Here is a 16139-nt window from a genome sequence, read left to right on the forward strand (position 1 = left end):
CACTGTGTGCTTGCATGGCCTGTCCTCTGTATGCAGAGATGGGGGGTGGGGTGGGGAGAAGAAGAAGGGAAACTTTGGTGTCTCTTCCTCTTCTTATAAGGACACCAGTTCTATCAGATGTAGGCCCCACCCTTATGACCTCATTTCACCTTAACTACCTCCTAAAAGCCTTATCTCCAAACACAGTCACATTGGGAGTTAGGACTTCAACATAAGAATTTGGAGACAACACCATTCAGTCCAAAACAAGGGCCAAGAATAGAACACAAGGAATTATAAAACAGGTTCGAGGCGCTAACTGAAATGTTACTTTTCAACTAGATCTATACAGGCAAAATTATCTAGGCAGATGAGCAATTATCCAAGTCAGCAATGTGTTGATAGATCCTCCAATAATACAAACCTAGAAGAGAAAAAAAAGTACAGATCTGTTTTCCTCAGCCCCATAAAATCTTGCCTAGATCAGTAGTTCTTTTTTTTTTTTTTTTGTGGTACGTGGGCCTCTCACTGTTGTGGCCTCTCCCGTTGCAGAGCACAGGCTCCGGACACGCAGGCTCAGTGGCCATGGCTCACGGGCCCAGCTGCTCTGCGGCATGTGGGATCTTCCCGGACCGGGACACGAACCCGTGTCCCCTGAATTGGCAGGCGGATTCTCAACCACTGCGCCACCAGGGAAGCCCATAGATCAGTAGTTCTTTGAAGAATCAACCATAGAGCTTTTTTATTGAAACATATCTTCCCTAGTCCTACCCAGAGATTCTAAATAGATTGATCTGGAGTGTGGACCCAGGAACCTGCATATTTAACAACTTCCTGGGTGATTTTGGGACCGCACTGTGAAAATCACAAGACTAAACAGATGCTTCTGTTTTCCAATTTGCTACGTATCTATGGACGATGGAAGAAAATACTGATTGCGATTTACTGGAAGATAAGTTTAAGGAAAATTTGTTGCAAAATTAAAAGAAATCAGATTCACTGACATGAGAAAAAGGGAAATGAGTCTTAGGGAAAGTTATTGGAATTACCGGACTCTAGGGGATTTGTTTCCGGATGATGAAATTTGGGTACCTACTGTGCTAGAGAATTTTCAGGATAATTCAAGCTGCACAGTATAGAGTCCACAGTTCAGCTTCAGAGAATGTGGTGAATTTTCCCAGAATAATTTGTTTCTGCCTGTCAGAGATCTGATGATTGTAAAGGACAGTGTCAGGGATTGGCTGATCGGTGACTGCAAATTCCCCTTCCTGGGGGTACGTTGGAGAGCCTCCCAGATCCTGCAGATCCCTCGAGCCAGGGTTTCCTTTATCACTTAGCCCCTCCAGGGTTGGTGAAGCAGCAAAGAACAGGCTCCCCACAGGGAGGGAGAGGAAAAGAAGAGGAAGATAAGAAATTCCTATTTCACCCACCACAGTGGGGTGTCCCTAAGCTGGATCCCACAAGCCACACCTCATCATCTCCACATCTCACACCCCAGGCCTGCCTCAGTCCCTCACGGCTTCTCTACCCCAAAATAAGGATAACTTTCATTTATTTTAATCCCAGGCTGATTTCATAACATTATTCTTCCCCTAAAAATAAATTCTGGGCCCCTGTAGAGGGTATCAGCTACAACTCCCTTTTCTTGAAAATGGATACCTATTTATTGCCATGAATATTCCAAGAGAAGCATGGGGTAATACATTCAGTTACCAACTAACTTTTCTCCCTGTCTCTCTGCACGACCACTCCTGCAGTGATGCTCCAACTGGCAACAGCCTGCCTGGCGGGAGGCTGGCTCCTGTTACTCAGTACGAGCTTCCTACTTTCCCCATGAGAAATCTTTCCCTGGAGTTAGAGGAATGGACAAAATCAGTCTCTAGACCCATTGAGGTGTCAGTCAGGCCATTGTTCCCTCATCCTGAATGGCTGAACTTCTATTTGGGGAACGTGATTTTGTTAAAGATTCATTTTTACTGTTAGGTCTGGAACTGTCAGATACAAGTAATTTCAGTGGGAGGTATGTAACATCCTGAACTTGGATTTTCAGCGTCATCATGTGATCTTGCGTCTTTCTGCACTTTGTCTTGTGCAGCAGGTACCAACATTTCCTCAGGTCAGGAAGTCACTCTTTTCTCTTCAGAAAGGCGGCCAGATGGGAGGGAGAGAGAGAGAAGTCTCAGTAATGAGATTGGTTCTCAAGAGGCAGCGTAGTCTAATAATTGGCCTTTATTAGGGGTTTAAACGCAGGCATTACTTAGGAGTCCATCACTGGCATGAGAGTGATGCTTTATCGCTTTTCATCACTAGGCTACACAGAGCTTGAATAGCTCCTTGGTGACAGGCTGCACAGAAGCACTTCTCTCTTGAGTTTTTTCCTATGACACAAACATTGGTGTCCCTGCCAGCGTGTTGGGTGGCATCTGTTTTAGTGAGTAGGGAGACCCCGAGTCCCACTTGGAGGCAGGAGGATTAGTCGAAGAGGTCATACTTGCCACACAACTTCCTCCCAGGAATAGGGAGGATTAATGAGATGCTATTCCCATTGCAATTCATGCTCCTCAGAAAGTCACTATGTACTAGGTATTAGAATTAGAGATTATATAGGTAATCAAGCAAAGAAGATATGCAACTACTTCTAGTTACCAAAGGAAGCTTTCAGCTAGGAGGTTGGGGGCGGGTGGAAATGCAGTGAGTATAAAGTTGGCTGGAAGCCATTTTTCCTCATGAAGCAAAGGACAAGGAGTGAAGTGTGAAATGCTATGTACAGTATAAAGATAGACCCATTCTGGCTTATGAACTAAGCCTTGGGGAGGCTTACATTTCATGGATTCAGATGAGGACCTTAAGACACTTCTGTCATATCTGCCTCTGCCATCATGAACCAGTCTACAGCTTTGGTGTCCAGAGAAATGTGGCAAAAACATCAGTAAACTACCCCACCTGCATGCTGGAGGAACCGGTGACATTCTGAGTTCAGTATGTGTCAGTGAAGAATTGTGGAAGAATGTCCTAGTGTGCTACGGGGGCTGGGGTGAGAAGTGAAGGAGTGGGAAGATGGTTCATTACAATTGTAACATGCAAGGCTCCAGTCATTCAACATGTTGAGCTTCTCATGGTCAAACCTATAAGAAGGGGCCAAGTTGGAATGTGACTAGGTTTTCAGAGTCACAGGATTTTAACATGTGTTAGAAGTAAAACACAGTTAACCCATGAAGTCCATGATTCATAAATATAATTGCTAGAACAATGATTGTATATTAGAACCACACAGAAAGCTTAAAAAGATTTTTAAAAGACACCGATGCTGGGTCCCACAGTAGATCATGAAATCAGAATCTCTGAGAGGCACCCCGACCCTAAATATTTTATAAAAGCTCTCCCAGGTGGTCCTAAAGAGCAGCCGCCATTGGGAAAGACTAGAACAGACTAGGGATTAAGCATTTTAAAGTGATCAGTTTTAAATAAGATATTAAGTAAATAATATACGGATATGGCAAAGATCATTAAAGCCCTGTATTGTGCTAATAACTGAAATTGGGTAAACTTCCCCGTATCGTGGGTAGCCCCCATTCTGGGGGACAACACTGATCCTAGGTAGCAGGTTAGATTTGGGGGTTAATCAACAAGACTGTCTGTTCTCCAATGTCACCCTCTGACTCTTCCACATTTTGGTTCAGAAACATGGCTTTTCCTCTTTCCCTTTTGCCTTTTGACACCCCCATCACCACACCCACTGACTAGACCTTAAAACAGATGAGGAAAAAAAAAGGATGATAAGAATCTGTAATGACATATATCTGGATTAGTGGGATTGCAAATGACTTTGACTCTTTTCACCAGTTCGTTCTTTTATTCATCATTTCTTCATTCCTACAACAAGCATTTACTGAGTACCTATGTAGTACTAAGTCCTTTTTGTGTTTAACTATACTTAGAATTTTTCTCAGTGAGCCTGTGTTGTCTTTATGATCAAACGAATCGTAAAGTTACTTCCATTTTAGGAAAACTAAATACTGTATATGACTGACCATTCTCCAGTTACCACGCAGCCAGACTCCTGGCGGGAGATAAAGTGTCAGAAGATGGAAGCAAAGACATTTTCAGCCGTTCCTGAGAATCACAGAAGGGTTGTGTACGAAAGCCCTAGAGACATTTCCTCTGTGAAATGGAAGAAATAAAACCCATCCTGAGGCACTGGAAAAGGTGCCCAAACCCTTTTTCCTCTATTCTTTCATCTGTTAAATGGGGATAATGATACTTTATGTTTACCTACCTCAGAGAGGCATTACCAGGTCTATTTAAAGGCTCTTCTGATGAAAGCTGCTGTGTAATTACCAAGAACAGCTATGATAAAAAAAAAAAAAAAAAAAAAAACCTAAATACAACAGCAAATCAGCTGGAACAAGTTCTCCAGGGAGTTTACTTCTCTGGAAAAACTTAAGAAAGGGGTAGCAGCTCTCCTCTGGCGACTTTTGGGTACCCTTCTAGCTGGAAGTTTAGGGAAGGCTAGCTGATCTGGAAAGTCTCCTCCTGGCTACTGATTTGGGATCTTTCTCTGTTTACTTTTCCCCCATGGTCTAAGCAGTTTCCATCTGAAATTCCTCTTTCAAGTTTTTCAGATCTTAACTCAGAAACTGTTTTATCCGTGAAAAGAATCTCAAGCAAGGCAATTACCTATGACAGAGAAAGAGAGAGAGAGTGTTTGAGAGAGACAGAGACAGAGACAAAGAGAGAAAAGGGAGGCTATAATGTAGAGGATATGTGCATTTTATCGAGGATAAGTAGTGGGGAATTCTTTGATAGTTTATAAAAAGAGGACCGAAGTAATCGATCATTAATGTCAGGCTTTGCTGAAATTCATTTGACAAAGCATGTAGGGTAAATTAGATGGGAGCAGAAGCTCACAAAGCGAGGACATCACTATTACAACCGCTCAAGAGAAAGTCAACCTAGCTGAATCAGGCTACTGGCAGTTCGGTTGAAATGAAGAGATATATATTCTTTATATTGGAGTATATTTGATTAACAATGTTGTGTTATGTTCAGGTGTACAACAGAGTGATTCAGTTATACATATACATGTATCTATTCTTTTTCAAATTCTTTTCCCAATTAGGTTGTTACAGAATACTGAGCAGAGTTCCCTGTGCTATACAGTAGGTCCTTGTTGATTATCTATTTTAAATATAGCCGTGTGTACATGTTACAGCTCTAGAATCCCTAGGATTTGGTACAACATTGACTATAGCAGGAAACTGAGAGAAGAGTCAAGATTACCATACGATTTGGAGAGTTGGATATCATAAGGTTTGGGGACTTCCTTAACAGAAAGAGATGGCAGCCAAGAATGAGTGGGTTGAATTTATGAATGAGATCTAGACCAATGCCATTGTAGGAAGCCCAGTGGTTTTATATTTTTGTTAAACTTGCTTGTGCAGTAAATATTCTGACTGTTTATAAACGGTGCACCTATGGTACCTGAAAAGGCTTCTAAACAATAAAAGAAACTGCCAAAATTCCAAAGATGGATGTTCAAGTGAGTGCTTTGTAAGCTTAATAATTATGCATAATAATATTGTCATTTATCGATTGATTACTATGGGAACTACATACATATTTTCCATATGCAACTCAGATGTCAGCTGGTGGCTTTTCAGTTCTGGTAAAGATCTGGTAAAATTGTTGCAAACCCCTTCAATCCAAAGGCCTGTGGAAATCCAAAACCTTTGTCTCTGTGACTCCCTAGGGCTTTACATCTTCCCGAATTTCCCTGCCTCTGGATCACTACCAAACACCACTGCTGTACCACCAGATGTGAAATTGCCCATTCACTCGCCGCTTGTATAAAATGCTAAGCCATCATAGGGTTAGCAAAGTTCACTGAAGTTGGAAAGTCGTGGGAAAGAGGCATAACTTCTTCCAGTCTTCTCCAGCCTCTCCCTACTGGATCATGTTGGGAGCATCAGTTTTTTTTGTTGTTGTTTGTTTTTATACATTTATTTATTTTTTATTTATCTATTTTTGGCTGCGTTTGGTCTTCTTTGCTGGGCTTGGGCTTTCTCTAGTTGCGGCGAGTGGGGGCTACTCTTCGCTGTGGTGAGCGGGCTTCTCATTGTGGTGGCTTCTCTTGTCGCGGAGCACAGGCTCTAGGCATGCAGGCTTCAGTAGTTGTGGCTTGAGGGTTCTAGAGTGAAGGCTCAGTAGTTGTGGTGCACGGGCTTAGTTGCTCCGCGACATGTGGGATCTTCCCGGGCCAGGGCTTGAACCCGTGTCCCCTGCATTGGTAGATGGATTCTTAACCACTGCACCACCAGGGAAGTCCTGGGAGCATCAGTTTTTGTCTCCCCTCACGGTGCAGAGACATTCATCTTTAAAGGCAACAGCAGCACAAAATGCCCTTCGTTGGTTGAAGAGACTAGCTCTAGGAGGTGATTTTGTTTACGAGTTGCAGCCATTTCTTTTCCAAATTATGCTTAAATGACTTCATTTAACCCTCACAACATTCCCACTTTACAGATGAGGCAACTGAGGCTTCAAGAGGTTGAATACCAGCCCAAGTATATAAACGTATGAAGTGGTAAAAAGAGAACTTCAGTCCAGGTCTGGCTGATTCTTAAATTAAAATTAACTTGGCCTTTAAAAGATGGAATAATTATTATCTACCCCCATTTACATTGCCCCTTCGAAACTGCTTAGTTTTTCCATTACATTTTTGTTTAAAAAAAAAAATGGTGATACACCTCTGAAGACCATATATGGGGAATTACAGAGTAAAAATCCCAGTATTTATGTATCATTTCAGAGAGAATGAGTTGGGATGACTAAAATATCTAAACCATGGAAATGTGATGCTATTGCTTCTAAGTGATACAATTTGGATGGGGACATGGGCTACTCGCTTATCAAACCTGCAGCTTACACAAAGGAATAGCTATACTGACGATGATGGCGATGAGAGGAGGATGGTGATAGCATTTAATTAGCACCACTGTAAATGCTTTGCATATATTTTTTTTAAGCCTGAAGATGAAACAAACCTATGCCTTAGGTCTATTCTTATCCCAGTTTTACACACGAGATTCAAGAGGACAAAGAAGCTAGCCCAAGGTCACTCATCTCAGAACAGCTGAAGCCAAAAGTCTCACCCCAATTGTGAGACCTACACTCTTAACAACCAGGCTGTCCTGCTTGGAGAATTGTGATATTTCCAATAGATGTCCCCACTAGAATGGAAGTAACTGCCACGAAGAACAGGGAATTTATTCCTCTTATTCGCACCATGACCTTTAGTGTTTAGAACATAGTAGAAACTGGAACATAGTAGAAACTCAATTAATAATTGCTAAATGATAAATTAATTGAAACAAAGTGTCTCAATCAGTAGAGGGTATAAAAGCATTTAAAAAGGGTAATGCATTGATATTTAAAATACTTAACTAGAAGAAAGATAGGATAGGGAAAAGCCTGACTTGACAACCTGGGTTGGTTTTTTTAAAAACAATCTGTGTTTGTAGTCAGCTGGAACCAGCACTGCATTGTGACAGCTGAAAGACCATTGTGATTTTTAAAAAGCCTTAAAAAGATACATCACATCACATATCAATATCGTATTTGTTATATTGTGTACAGTTCTAATAAGGTACATTGAGTACATTTTTAATAAGGAAAATGGAAATTTTTTCAGAAAGAAATGGACATTTTCAACATGCTAAAGAGAAGACATATAGCAACCCTCTGCCGTTATCGGAGGTGCTGCCACGACAGCACCTTGCTCTTTTTCTCTGAAAGACTTTGGCAGATTCTCAGCTCAGCATAAGGAGAAAAAAATCAATCTAACACAACTGTCCAACAACTTGCCACAACAGAGTGCATTTGAAAAACTAAGGTCCATTTCATTATAAATTTCCAAATTAATAAGAATACTTACATAAAAAAAAAACGATTGAAAGGATTTCTACATTATGTAGAGAACTGGACCAAATCAGTGGCCTCAAGTCTGGCTGTGTGTCAGAATCAACCAGAAAACTGTGAAACATTATCGATTTTTAAGGCTTCATCCCACTGAATCATAATCTCCAGGAATTAGGACCTAAGAATCTATCTCAAGAATCTTAATTTTTTAATCCCCTCAGATGACCTTGATGACTTGCCAGACTTGGAAATCCCTGAACGAGATGACCTCAAAGTTCTCTTCTAACTCTCTGACTTAATGATTCTTAAGAATATTGCAGAACATTTTCTTTCATAAATAAATAATGATTTGTTATCTGCAAAATGAACTTAGCCTAAATGTACACGGGTGGCTCTAAGGTGCCAGCAGACCAGCTGATTTCTTAAATTGGTTAAAACGCTTCTTGTAATCTAGTTAATAAAAAATTTTTATATGTATCCTGGGAAGGAAAACTTTATCTGGCCTGTTTCCCAATTATTGAAGTTCCAAATCACTGAAATATAAATAAATGAGACTTTACCATACTTATAACACCAGTACGATGAAAAATTTGTTTACACCAGGAGGTTTTAGGTTATCCTTCAATCATTCATCCCTGGAACCAAAGTACCTATGCGCGCGAGCGCACACGCATACACACACACACACACATGCACAAATGTGACACATGGTAAATGTTGGGCAATTACTGAGCTGGAACAAAGGAGACCTTCAAATTCCATCGCCTTTTTAACCTTATATTTTTCTTTGCAAGAATCTAGGGACCCAAAGGCATCTAAATAATATTATTAATCACGACATACTCAGCTCTTTAACTTTCTCTAATTACTTAACTCTTAAATATATTACTTTGGTCTAAGTGGTGCTAAGATGAGGAGTAAAAAGGAGTATTTGTAAAACATTAACAGACTTAAAGAGAACAGATTAATTCTGGCTAAATTGGCTTCCTGTGTAAAGAGCTTCTAAAAAGTATACTATGTTGCCATATGAAGGAACTCTAATTATTGCAATATTGTAGATTTTGCCTAATCTAAAATTAAACCTGTAAGGCTCCACTGGAATTGTTTAGAAGAGAATAATTGAAACCCCCTTCAGCAAGTTAATTCAGATTCTTCTAATTTTACTTTTCTAGTTCACAAGGTATCTTTTTTCATGGCGTTTTCAAATTGAAGTTCACACACATCAAATAAATGGCATGATAATCAGAGGTTTCAATATCCAATATGCATTCATTATTATCTGTCATTATTGTCATTGTCACGATTATAATTGCTCACTGTAAAAAGAATGGAAGCTTTTCCACAGGAATTATTCACGTGTATTAGTTTCTAGGAGTAATTGAATAGTTGACATTGCATTTATATCAAAGTAAAATATGTGCTGGTTTTTCTCATTTGTTTTATTCTTAAGAAATAAGAAATGTAGAGTAATCTCCATTAGGTCTCCTTATTTGGATCCAGAAATGTTCACAGTTTTATGTGATGTCTGATGTATACTTTCTTATTAACAAGGCTCAAGATAGCCAATATAATTAAAATGATAATTTTCTAAGAACATACAATTATAAGATAACAGCTAGGTAGTGAAACCCTCTTAATTAACTTGTATTTATATATATGAACTCAGCAAGTATCTCTATGAAAAATACTACTTTTCTTTTTTAACTAATCAGGTTTGGCATAATGAAATAAAGCCCACATTGTATTGTCAATACTAAAGATAAATTAATAATAATTTACCTTAGAGTTTACATAGAACTTTTCACCTCATTGTTTTACATCATTCTCACGACAATCCTTTGAAGATGCAGATCAGATATTACTCCTCTATTTAAAGATGAGAAAACATAGGCTCCAAGAAGCCAAGTAAATTATACAAAGTCACTCTGCTGAATAGCAAAATCAGCCCTAGAATCCAGGTCACCTGGGTCTTAACCAGAATTTACGGTAAAATTAAAATTTTTTAAATAAATTTGAATTTTAAAAAGATCATGGACCTGGTAGAGTTAGAAGGGCTAGGTCTGAATACTGTTTCTGCCACTTTATTTGACTCTAAGAACTTTCTCACTTTCCTATAAAATGGAACTATACCTATGACGTAGGGCTGTTTTGCGAGTCAATGGAGAAAATGGTGAGAAAACCACTTAACTGTGTTTTGTTATTTTATGTGTTCTTTCTTCTGTACTATGCTACTTCTCACATGCTTTATCCTGTTTTTGCTTTCTGTGTGCTTCACCTTCACAAGGTAGAGTTTTAAGCTTTCTTTAGAATTAAATAATATTAATAGCGGGTTGGAACATTGAGTAACACTAAACTCTAGAAACAAAATACTGCAAGGAAGAAAGCCATAAATTGAATGAATGATGATATAAATATAATAGTGCAAAAGCTTTAGAATGTGTCTTCACTCACTAAGAAGGCCAAGTGTAATGAACTACTAGGAGAACTGTGCCTTTACAGAAAACACACAGCCAATGAGGGGAGCTGGGGTTTCCTTTACTTCCATGTAATTCTTCAGGAGGGCTGGGGGGTTTAGAGACTTGTCCTAGTTGATGTGAAGTCTCTCAGAGCTGCTATGCCAGCTAGCCTTTAAACAGTGTCTTTGCTGGCAGGGTGGAAGTTGTTATCATTTGCCATTTGATCAGTGGTTTATTTATCGGTAATCTCAGTCCAGTTCTTAGGGGACAGATGGCAATGACTGGCTCTTGGGGCACAAAGAGTGCTCCCCATTTGCAGAGATGGTCCATCTAAGGAGGTGGTGAAAATCACCAATGGGATTGGTCCAGGGAAACTAGCCTTATCAATGAATGAAACACCCTTACAAACATATTTGAGCCATGAGTTTATCTCCCTTTGTCACTCATGAAACACATTTTAAAAGCAGTACATTTATTTAAATATTAAAACAAAGATTTAATTACATTGCTTTGGTCATACCACCATTCCAATGAGTCCTTGCCTCTATGTCTAACCGGTAGATACGGTCCATCTTTACCCACCTTCAGTCTAGAGCACATACATGTGTCAAATCACGACAGCCAATCGTGACCTCCCGTTGAACAGGTCTGTCTACACGTGGAAACTGACAGCCATCTAAAAATATAGAGGCTTTCATCTTAACTTATACTCACAGAGTGGTTGATTATTTGAGCTAAACCTACAGGAAAAAATTGTCTTATATTAGTCCTGTAACCAGGCATTTAGGAGATTATATGGCGCATGAATTATGTATTGTTTGCGAATAAAAGAGAGGTACTTACTGCACTGAATTTTCTTAACCCCTGTGAACAAACCACCCCAATCGTTGACATCCTCAAAATATGGAGCTCTTTGCCATTGTATTGTTTTTGTTTCCCAACTACTGATCTATAAGGCATATGGGTACAGTTCCAAAGTACTTCAGCTTCAAAGAAGTCGAGTTTTTTTGTTCGTGGCAAAATTAATATTGCAGGCTGATATCACATTGAACATTCTTCTACAAGTACAGCTCCCCCTATGCATGAGTCCCTGATAGGAGGTTTTCCAGAAGGTATTTTTTTCTGCTGAGGCATATACGAGGCATTCTATAGCACCAGAGTTTCATTAAAGGAATTCTCTTGTTCCCTTCCTTCCCATGAAAATGTCATTAACTGTATTCAGTTAACTCTCCGAGTGTTAGGTTCTTAACCAACGAACAGTGCTTCTCCACTAGGGCGTACTTCGCCAAGCGTCCTTGAATCAGAACGACCAGGCTGAATATGTAATAATAGATTCTGAGCCACGCTGTGGGTGGTGAGCATATTTAAGAGGAATCCTTTTACATTTACTGACTTCTTCCTTCAATCATGGTTGTTTCGTTTCTTCCACCACCACCTTCAGCCTTTCAGGTGAACAAAAGTTTCAATTATATGTAAAGCAACCGTTAAATCAGCAGGACCCTTGTGGGGGGCTGGGTCTCCCCTCCTCCGTCCAATCGCAAGTGAGCTCAATCCATTACTGTTCCCGAGGGTCATACATCCATCAGGTCGAGTGTGCCGGCCAGGGTGCGTCTTACAGCTTTTACTGCATATGAGACATTGCAGGCCTGTTCTCAGGAACTGCCGGGCAGACTGGGAATCACAGTCACGCTTAATAGCAGCGAATTGCTAGCTCTTGATGGGTGGGTAGTCACTCCTTTCAGTGGTTGCCCCCTGGGGGGAGAAGGTAGAAAAACAGAGGGAAGGAATTAGAGTGACTTTGCACAGCTGAGCAAGTTCATGCCGCTGGATCAGTGGCAAGCGTTGGCAGGACTCCACTCTGGGGAGGCTCAAAACAACCTCACAGTCTCATTTTTACCGATTGGTGCTGCTGTGTCGCCCCTGGTGCCCTGGGATGGGGGGAGGGAGGGGAGGGGCTGGGAAGAGGATGAAGGTGGAAGTCTCAGCTAAATTCAACAAAAAGTCCTGTTCGTGCTGGTGAACCCACCCCAGTTAGCCCTGTGCTAATTGTACCAAACTGGTACTTGAAGTTCGCTGGGTGATTAAAGAGTTGGCTCACAAAGTCTCTGCATAACCTTAATTTTTTCAAGGTTCTTTGAGTGGAGAATGGTTTATAATAATGATTTTGACTAATACGATTTTTGACATGCAACTTTAATGCTTAACCTTAGTACAACTCCAGAGCATTTCATGTGTACTCAGCTGTAAAGAGTGATGATTTAAAGGGATAATATAAGAAAAAGGTCGTTCTAGAATGAACCTCTAACAAATTGCATAAAAGGAGCTTATTATTCCTTGAGTATGGGGATATGCCGTGCTTCTGATCATTTTTCTGCTTGGTTCAAAAAAATTGTTGAGACATGAATGGGAGAAGAAACAGGAAAAAAATGAAATAGAAATCTGCAAGCAGGGTACATTCTTTTGATGGTTATGATTTTGTTGCCACTAAAGAGGCTCTACAATAATGTGGTTATTCATCTCCTCTTTTGTTTTGGGTGAAGAATTCGCTCTAACAAGAAAATGCTGTTGTTGGTTGGTGGATTGCCTCCTGGGCCGGACCGGCTCCCCAGCAATTTGGTTCAGTACTATGATGATGAAAAGAAGACGTGGAAAATCCTCACAAGTGAGTGCCTTTCTTTATTTACTTACCCACCTACTTATTTCAGGTTAGAGCTATCTTGATGAATTTGAAAACATGGTTAATCAAATTAGACATTTTATTGATCTGTTACCCGTTGGAGGTGTGTTTATGTATCACAGGGGATTTAAAGTCAAAGACTAAATTAACATTGCAGAGTGGCCGATTTGGTAGTGGAAGAGGCCTAAATTAAAAGTGGCCTAAAATCAGTGCACTTGAGTTGGTGTTTCTGTGTGTGTTGCCACAGAGGGGGAGGGAAGACCGAGATCTTCCAAAAGAAATTCTTCCATTATGGTTTTGCTCTTGGAAAAGGGAAAGCTTGGTTAATAGCCCTAGTAAATTTTCTCATGTCAAAATGATTGTTTAGTTCATTGTCTCTGTAACCAATGTTCATTGTCCCTGTAACTAATGTTCATTTTGCTTTTTAGGCATCTTTCCTCATTAACCTTTAATCTGTGGCCCCGGGTCTTTAGAGAACCATCCCCTTCCATTGCTCCACTGTTCAGATGGACAGATATACCCAGGACCTCTCCCTGCTGCATTAAATTGTACTTGAAACTTCCACCCAAGATTCTTCTCCTCCCCTCCTTAAAGGGTGATTGTGTTTTAGAGCAAACTCTTGCCTTGGGCACTGAGATTTGGAACTTATTGTTACATCGGTTATGATTCCCAATCTGACTCAGTCACGGAATCAAAAATCATCATTTCTTGAGTGCAGGGGACTGTGTGCACCGGTCCCCTTGTGGACACCGTGGCTGCACTGGTCAATAAAACTAAATTTTAACTGTCAAAATTGCCCAGAGCTATATAGATAAAATAATAAGTGAGCAATTTTGATCCATAAATCAAAGCCATACATTTAAAACTGACAAAAGTGAAAGTTAGATTTTCTTATTGCATGTGTCTTTTAAGCAGTTATATATTTTAGCAGATTTTTTAAAAAGTCATTTCCTCTCCTCTTACTGAAAGCCCTTTAAAATAACACAAACAGGACAACAGTTTGCCCATAAATTCAGGAAAGGAGCAAAGACATGTGAGGTGGTGCTTGAAATAATACATTTTGGAGCTGGCTTACCCCAGCAAAACCTGCAGTAGCGTCGTCCAGGAACTGCAATGAGAAAACTCCCCGGACACCTATACACTCTGGTTGTAGTAACAAAGTGACGGAGAGTAGAAGCCAGATTAGGAAGGAAGAAAAATAAGTTAGAGATGCCTTCAAATGATTTTCATTCTCTTTTTGACAAAAATACCGTTCATAGTGGTTTAAACATCTGAATGAGTTGAGCAAGCTGTATTTTCAAGATTCGTCAGAAACTCAAGCTAAAGTAAAACCAAAGAATCAATTTTCTGACACTTGATCAATAGAGAAAGCCTACACAGAAGTAGACATGGATACGGGGAGGAGGAGAGAGGAAAGAGGAAGAACAAGAGATTCTTGATGGGAGATGACAGAGGAACAGAGGCCAAGGGGCAGGGAGATATTACACCCAAGCGATAAATGATATTCACTCACAAATCCATCTCTTCTCCCAAATACATCAGGCAAGGTCCAATTTTCTAGTGGTTTGAAGCCCTACGTTAAAGGCAAAAAGATTAATTAAAGCATTATGAACAATACCTAAGAAAAGTCTTAGGCTCAATTCAAGCCTTGTTCAGAGACAGGGTGATCATCTAATTTATTGTTCAACCTAGGAGACTTTAGAGCATGAAATGGGGATCTGTTAATTATGCTGGGGCAACGGGTATAGACTGGAACATAGGGTCACCCTACTTCAATTTTTCATATTGCCTGATGTAACTCTTTCCTTAGCAAGATGTAGTAAGAAAGCATGAAGTTGAGTCGGTCAGACCTGGGTTCGACCCCACATCTGTGACCTTGAGCAAGTCATATACATGTCCTGAGTCATGGTTTCTTCATTCTATAGCATCCTTTGAGTATTTTTAAAATAAAATTGTGTTTGTAAATCATCTAGCACATAGCAGGAACTCAGTGAATTGCAGATACTATTGCTATTGTTGTAACACTGTTACCAATATTAGCGTAAGAACTGTATGTACCTTTATACCTTGGAGGCCTCAGTCAACTCAAGCTCTCCAGGAAGAGGGGAGACAAATTACATTTTAACAGACACAACACAAAGACCCACTGCTTCAGTAGGGAGACCACTTTCTCTAGTTTTTATATGTTGAATGTAGTCATCTGCAGACTAAGAAGTAAAGATAGATGGGTTTCTGTTGACTCCATTCATCAGATTTGAAATGGAAGGAAATAAAGACATTAATGTATAGAAAAGTTCAAATAATGGGAACATTTGCAAAGATCTTGAATCGTTTTTCTGTACTCAGGCAGCTCACAGCTTTGAAATAAATGTCTACTCTACTTGTACTCTTCATTTCACTTGGCTTGTACTTTAAAAAATAGAGTTTATTACTTGCTGGGCTGTGACTACATGGTCCCGAGTGAAAGCATATTTTTTAGGTTTATTGGAGAAATATAGACAGTTTATTTGGATGATTTCTGCTGCTGGTTTGTATTTTTTAATTAAGGCATCTTATTTGGCTAAACTGAATAAATAAGTCCGGTAACTGATCAATTTCCACACTCTTTAGCCCACCTAATAATAAATGAAGAAATGTTTCTTATTGGAATAAGAAAGTATCCAAATTCTCTCCAAATCCAATGAAACATTAGGGATTGCAGAGCTTTCCACGGTCATTTTTTTTTTTTTTTTTTGACCCCAAAGAACTGCCAAGCTAATTGGCAGGGAGTTGAGGATGACAATTAATGCTAGCAGACAGTTTCTGGTGTGGCGTCTGTTCATTTACTGAATGACTCTCTCCATAAAAACTAACAAATAAGCTAACCAGCAAAAACCGAAAACCTGAGATGAGCTAGAGCCTCTGAATCTTAGAATCCTTTACCCACTTGGCTTGAGCAAATATTTTCCAGCCTGTCTCACAGACGTGCTGCTTTTAGAAGGGTGCCATCCACGGGCAGAAGCACAGCTGCCCACTTATGGGTGTCACACCACTTACACATGTAATAAAACCAAGAAGAATTAAAAGGAAAGTCAGTCATAATTTTCTTTAGCTCTTATTCTGTTATGTTATTT

At 39.8% G+C, this 16139-nt stretch overlaps 1 protein-coding gene across 1 annotated transcript in view; it reads left to right on the forward strand.

Moving 5' to 3' along the window:
• Positions 1–16139, forward strand: part of KLHL14 (kelch like family member 14) — a gene marked incomplete at both ends in the record, with an annotated part of 97548 nt that overhangs the window by 14793 nt on the left and 66616 nt on the right. Inside the window, one exon of the mRNA XM_079942478.1 lies at positions 12890–13011. Coding sequence (XP_079798604.1) covers positions 12890–13011 — 122 coding nt within the window. The remainder of the gene's footprint in view (positions 1–12889; positions 13012–16139) is intronic.

The sequence above is a fragment of the Stenella coeruleoalba genome (assembly GCF_951394435.1).
Source record: "Stenella coeruleoalba genome assembly, chromosome: 14".
Classification (NCBI taxonomy): Eukaryota; Metazoa; Chordata; class Mammalia; order Artiodactyla; family Delphinidae; genus Stenella; species Stenella coeruleoalba.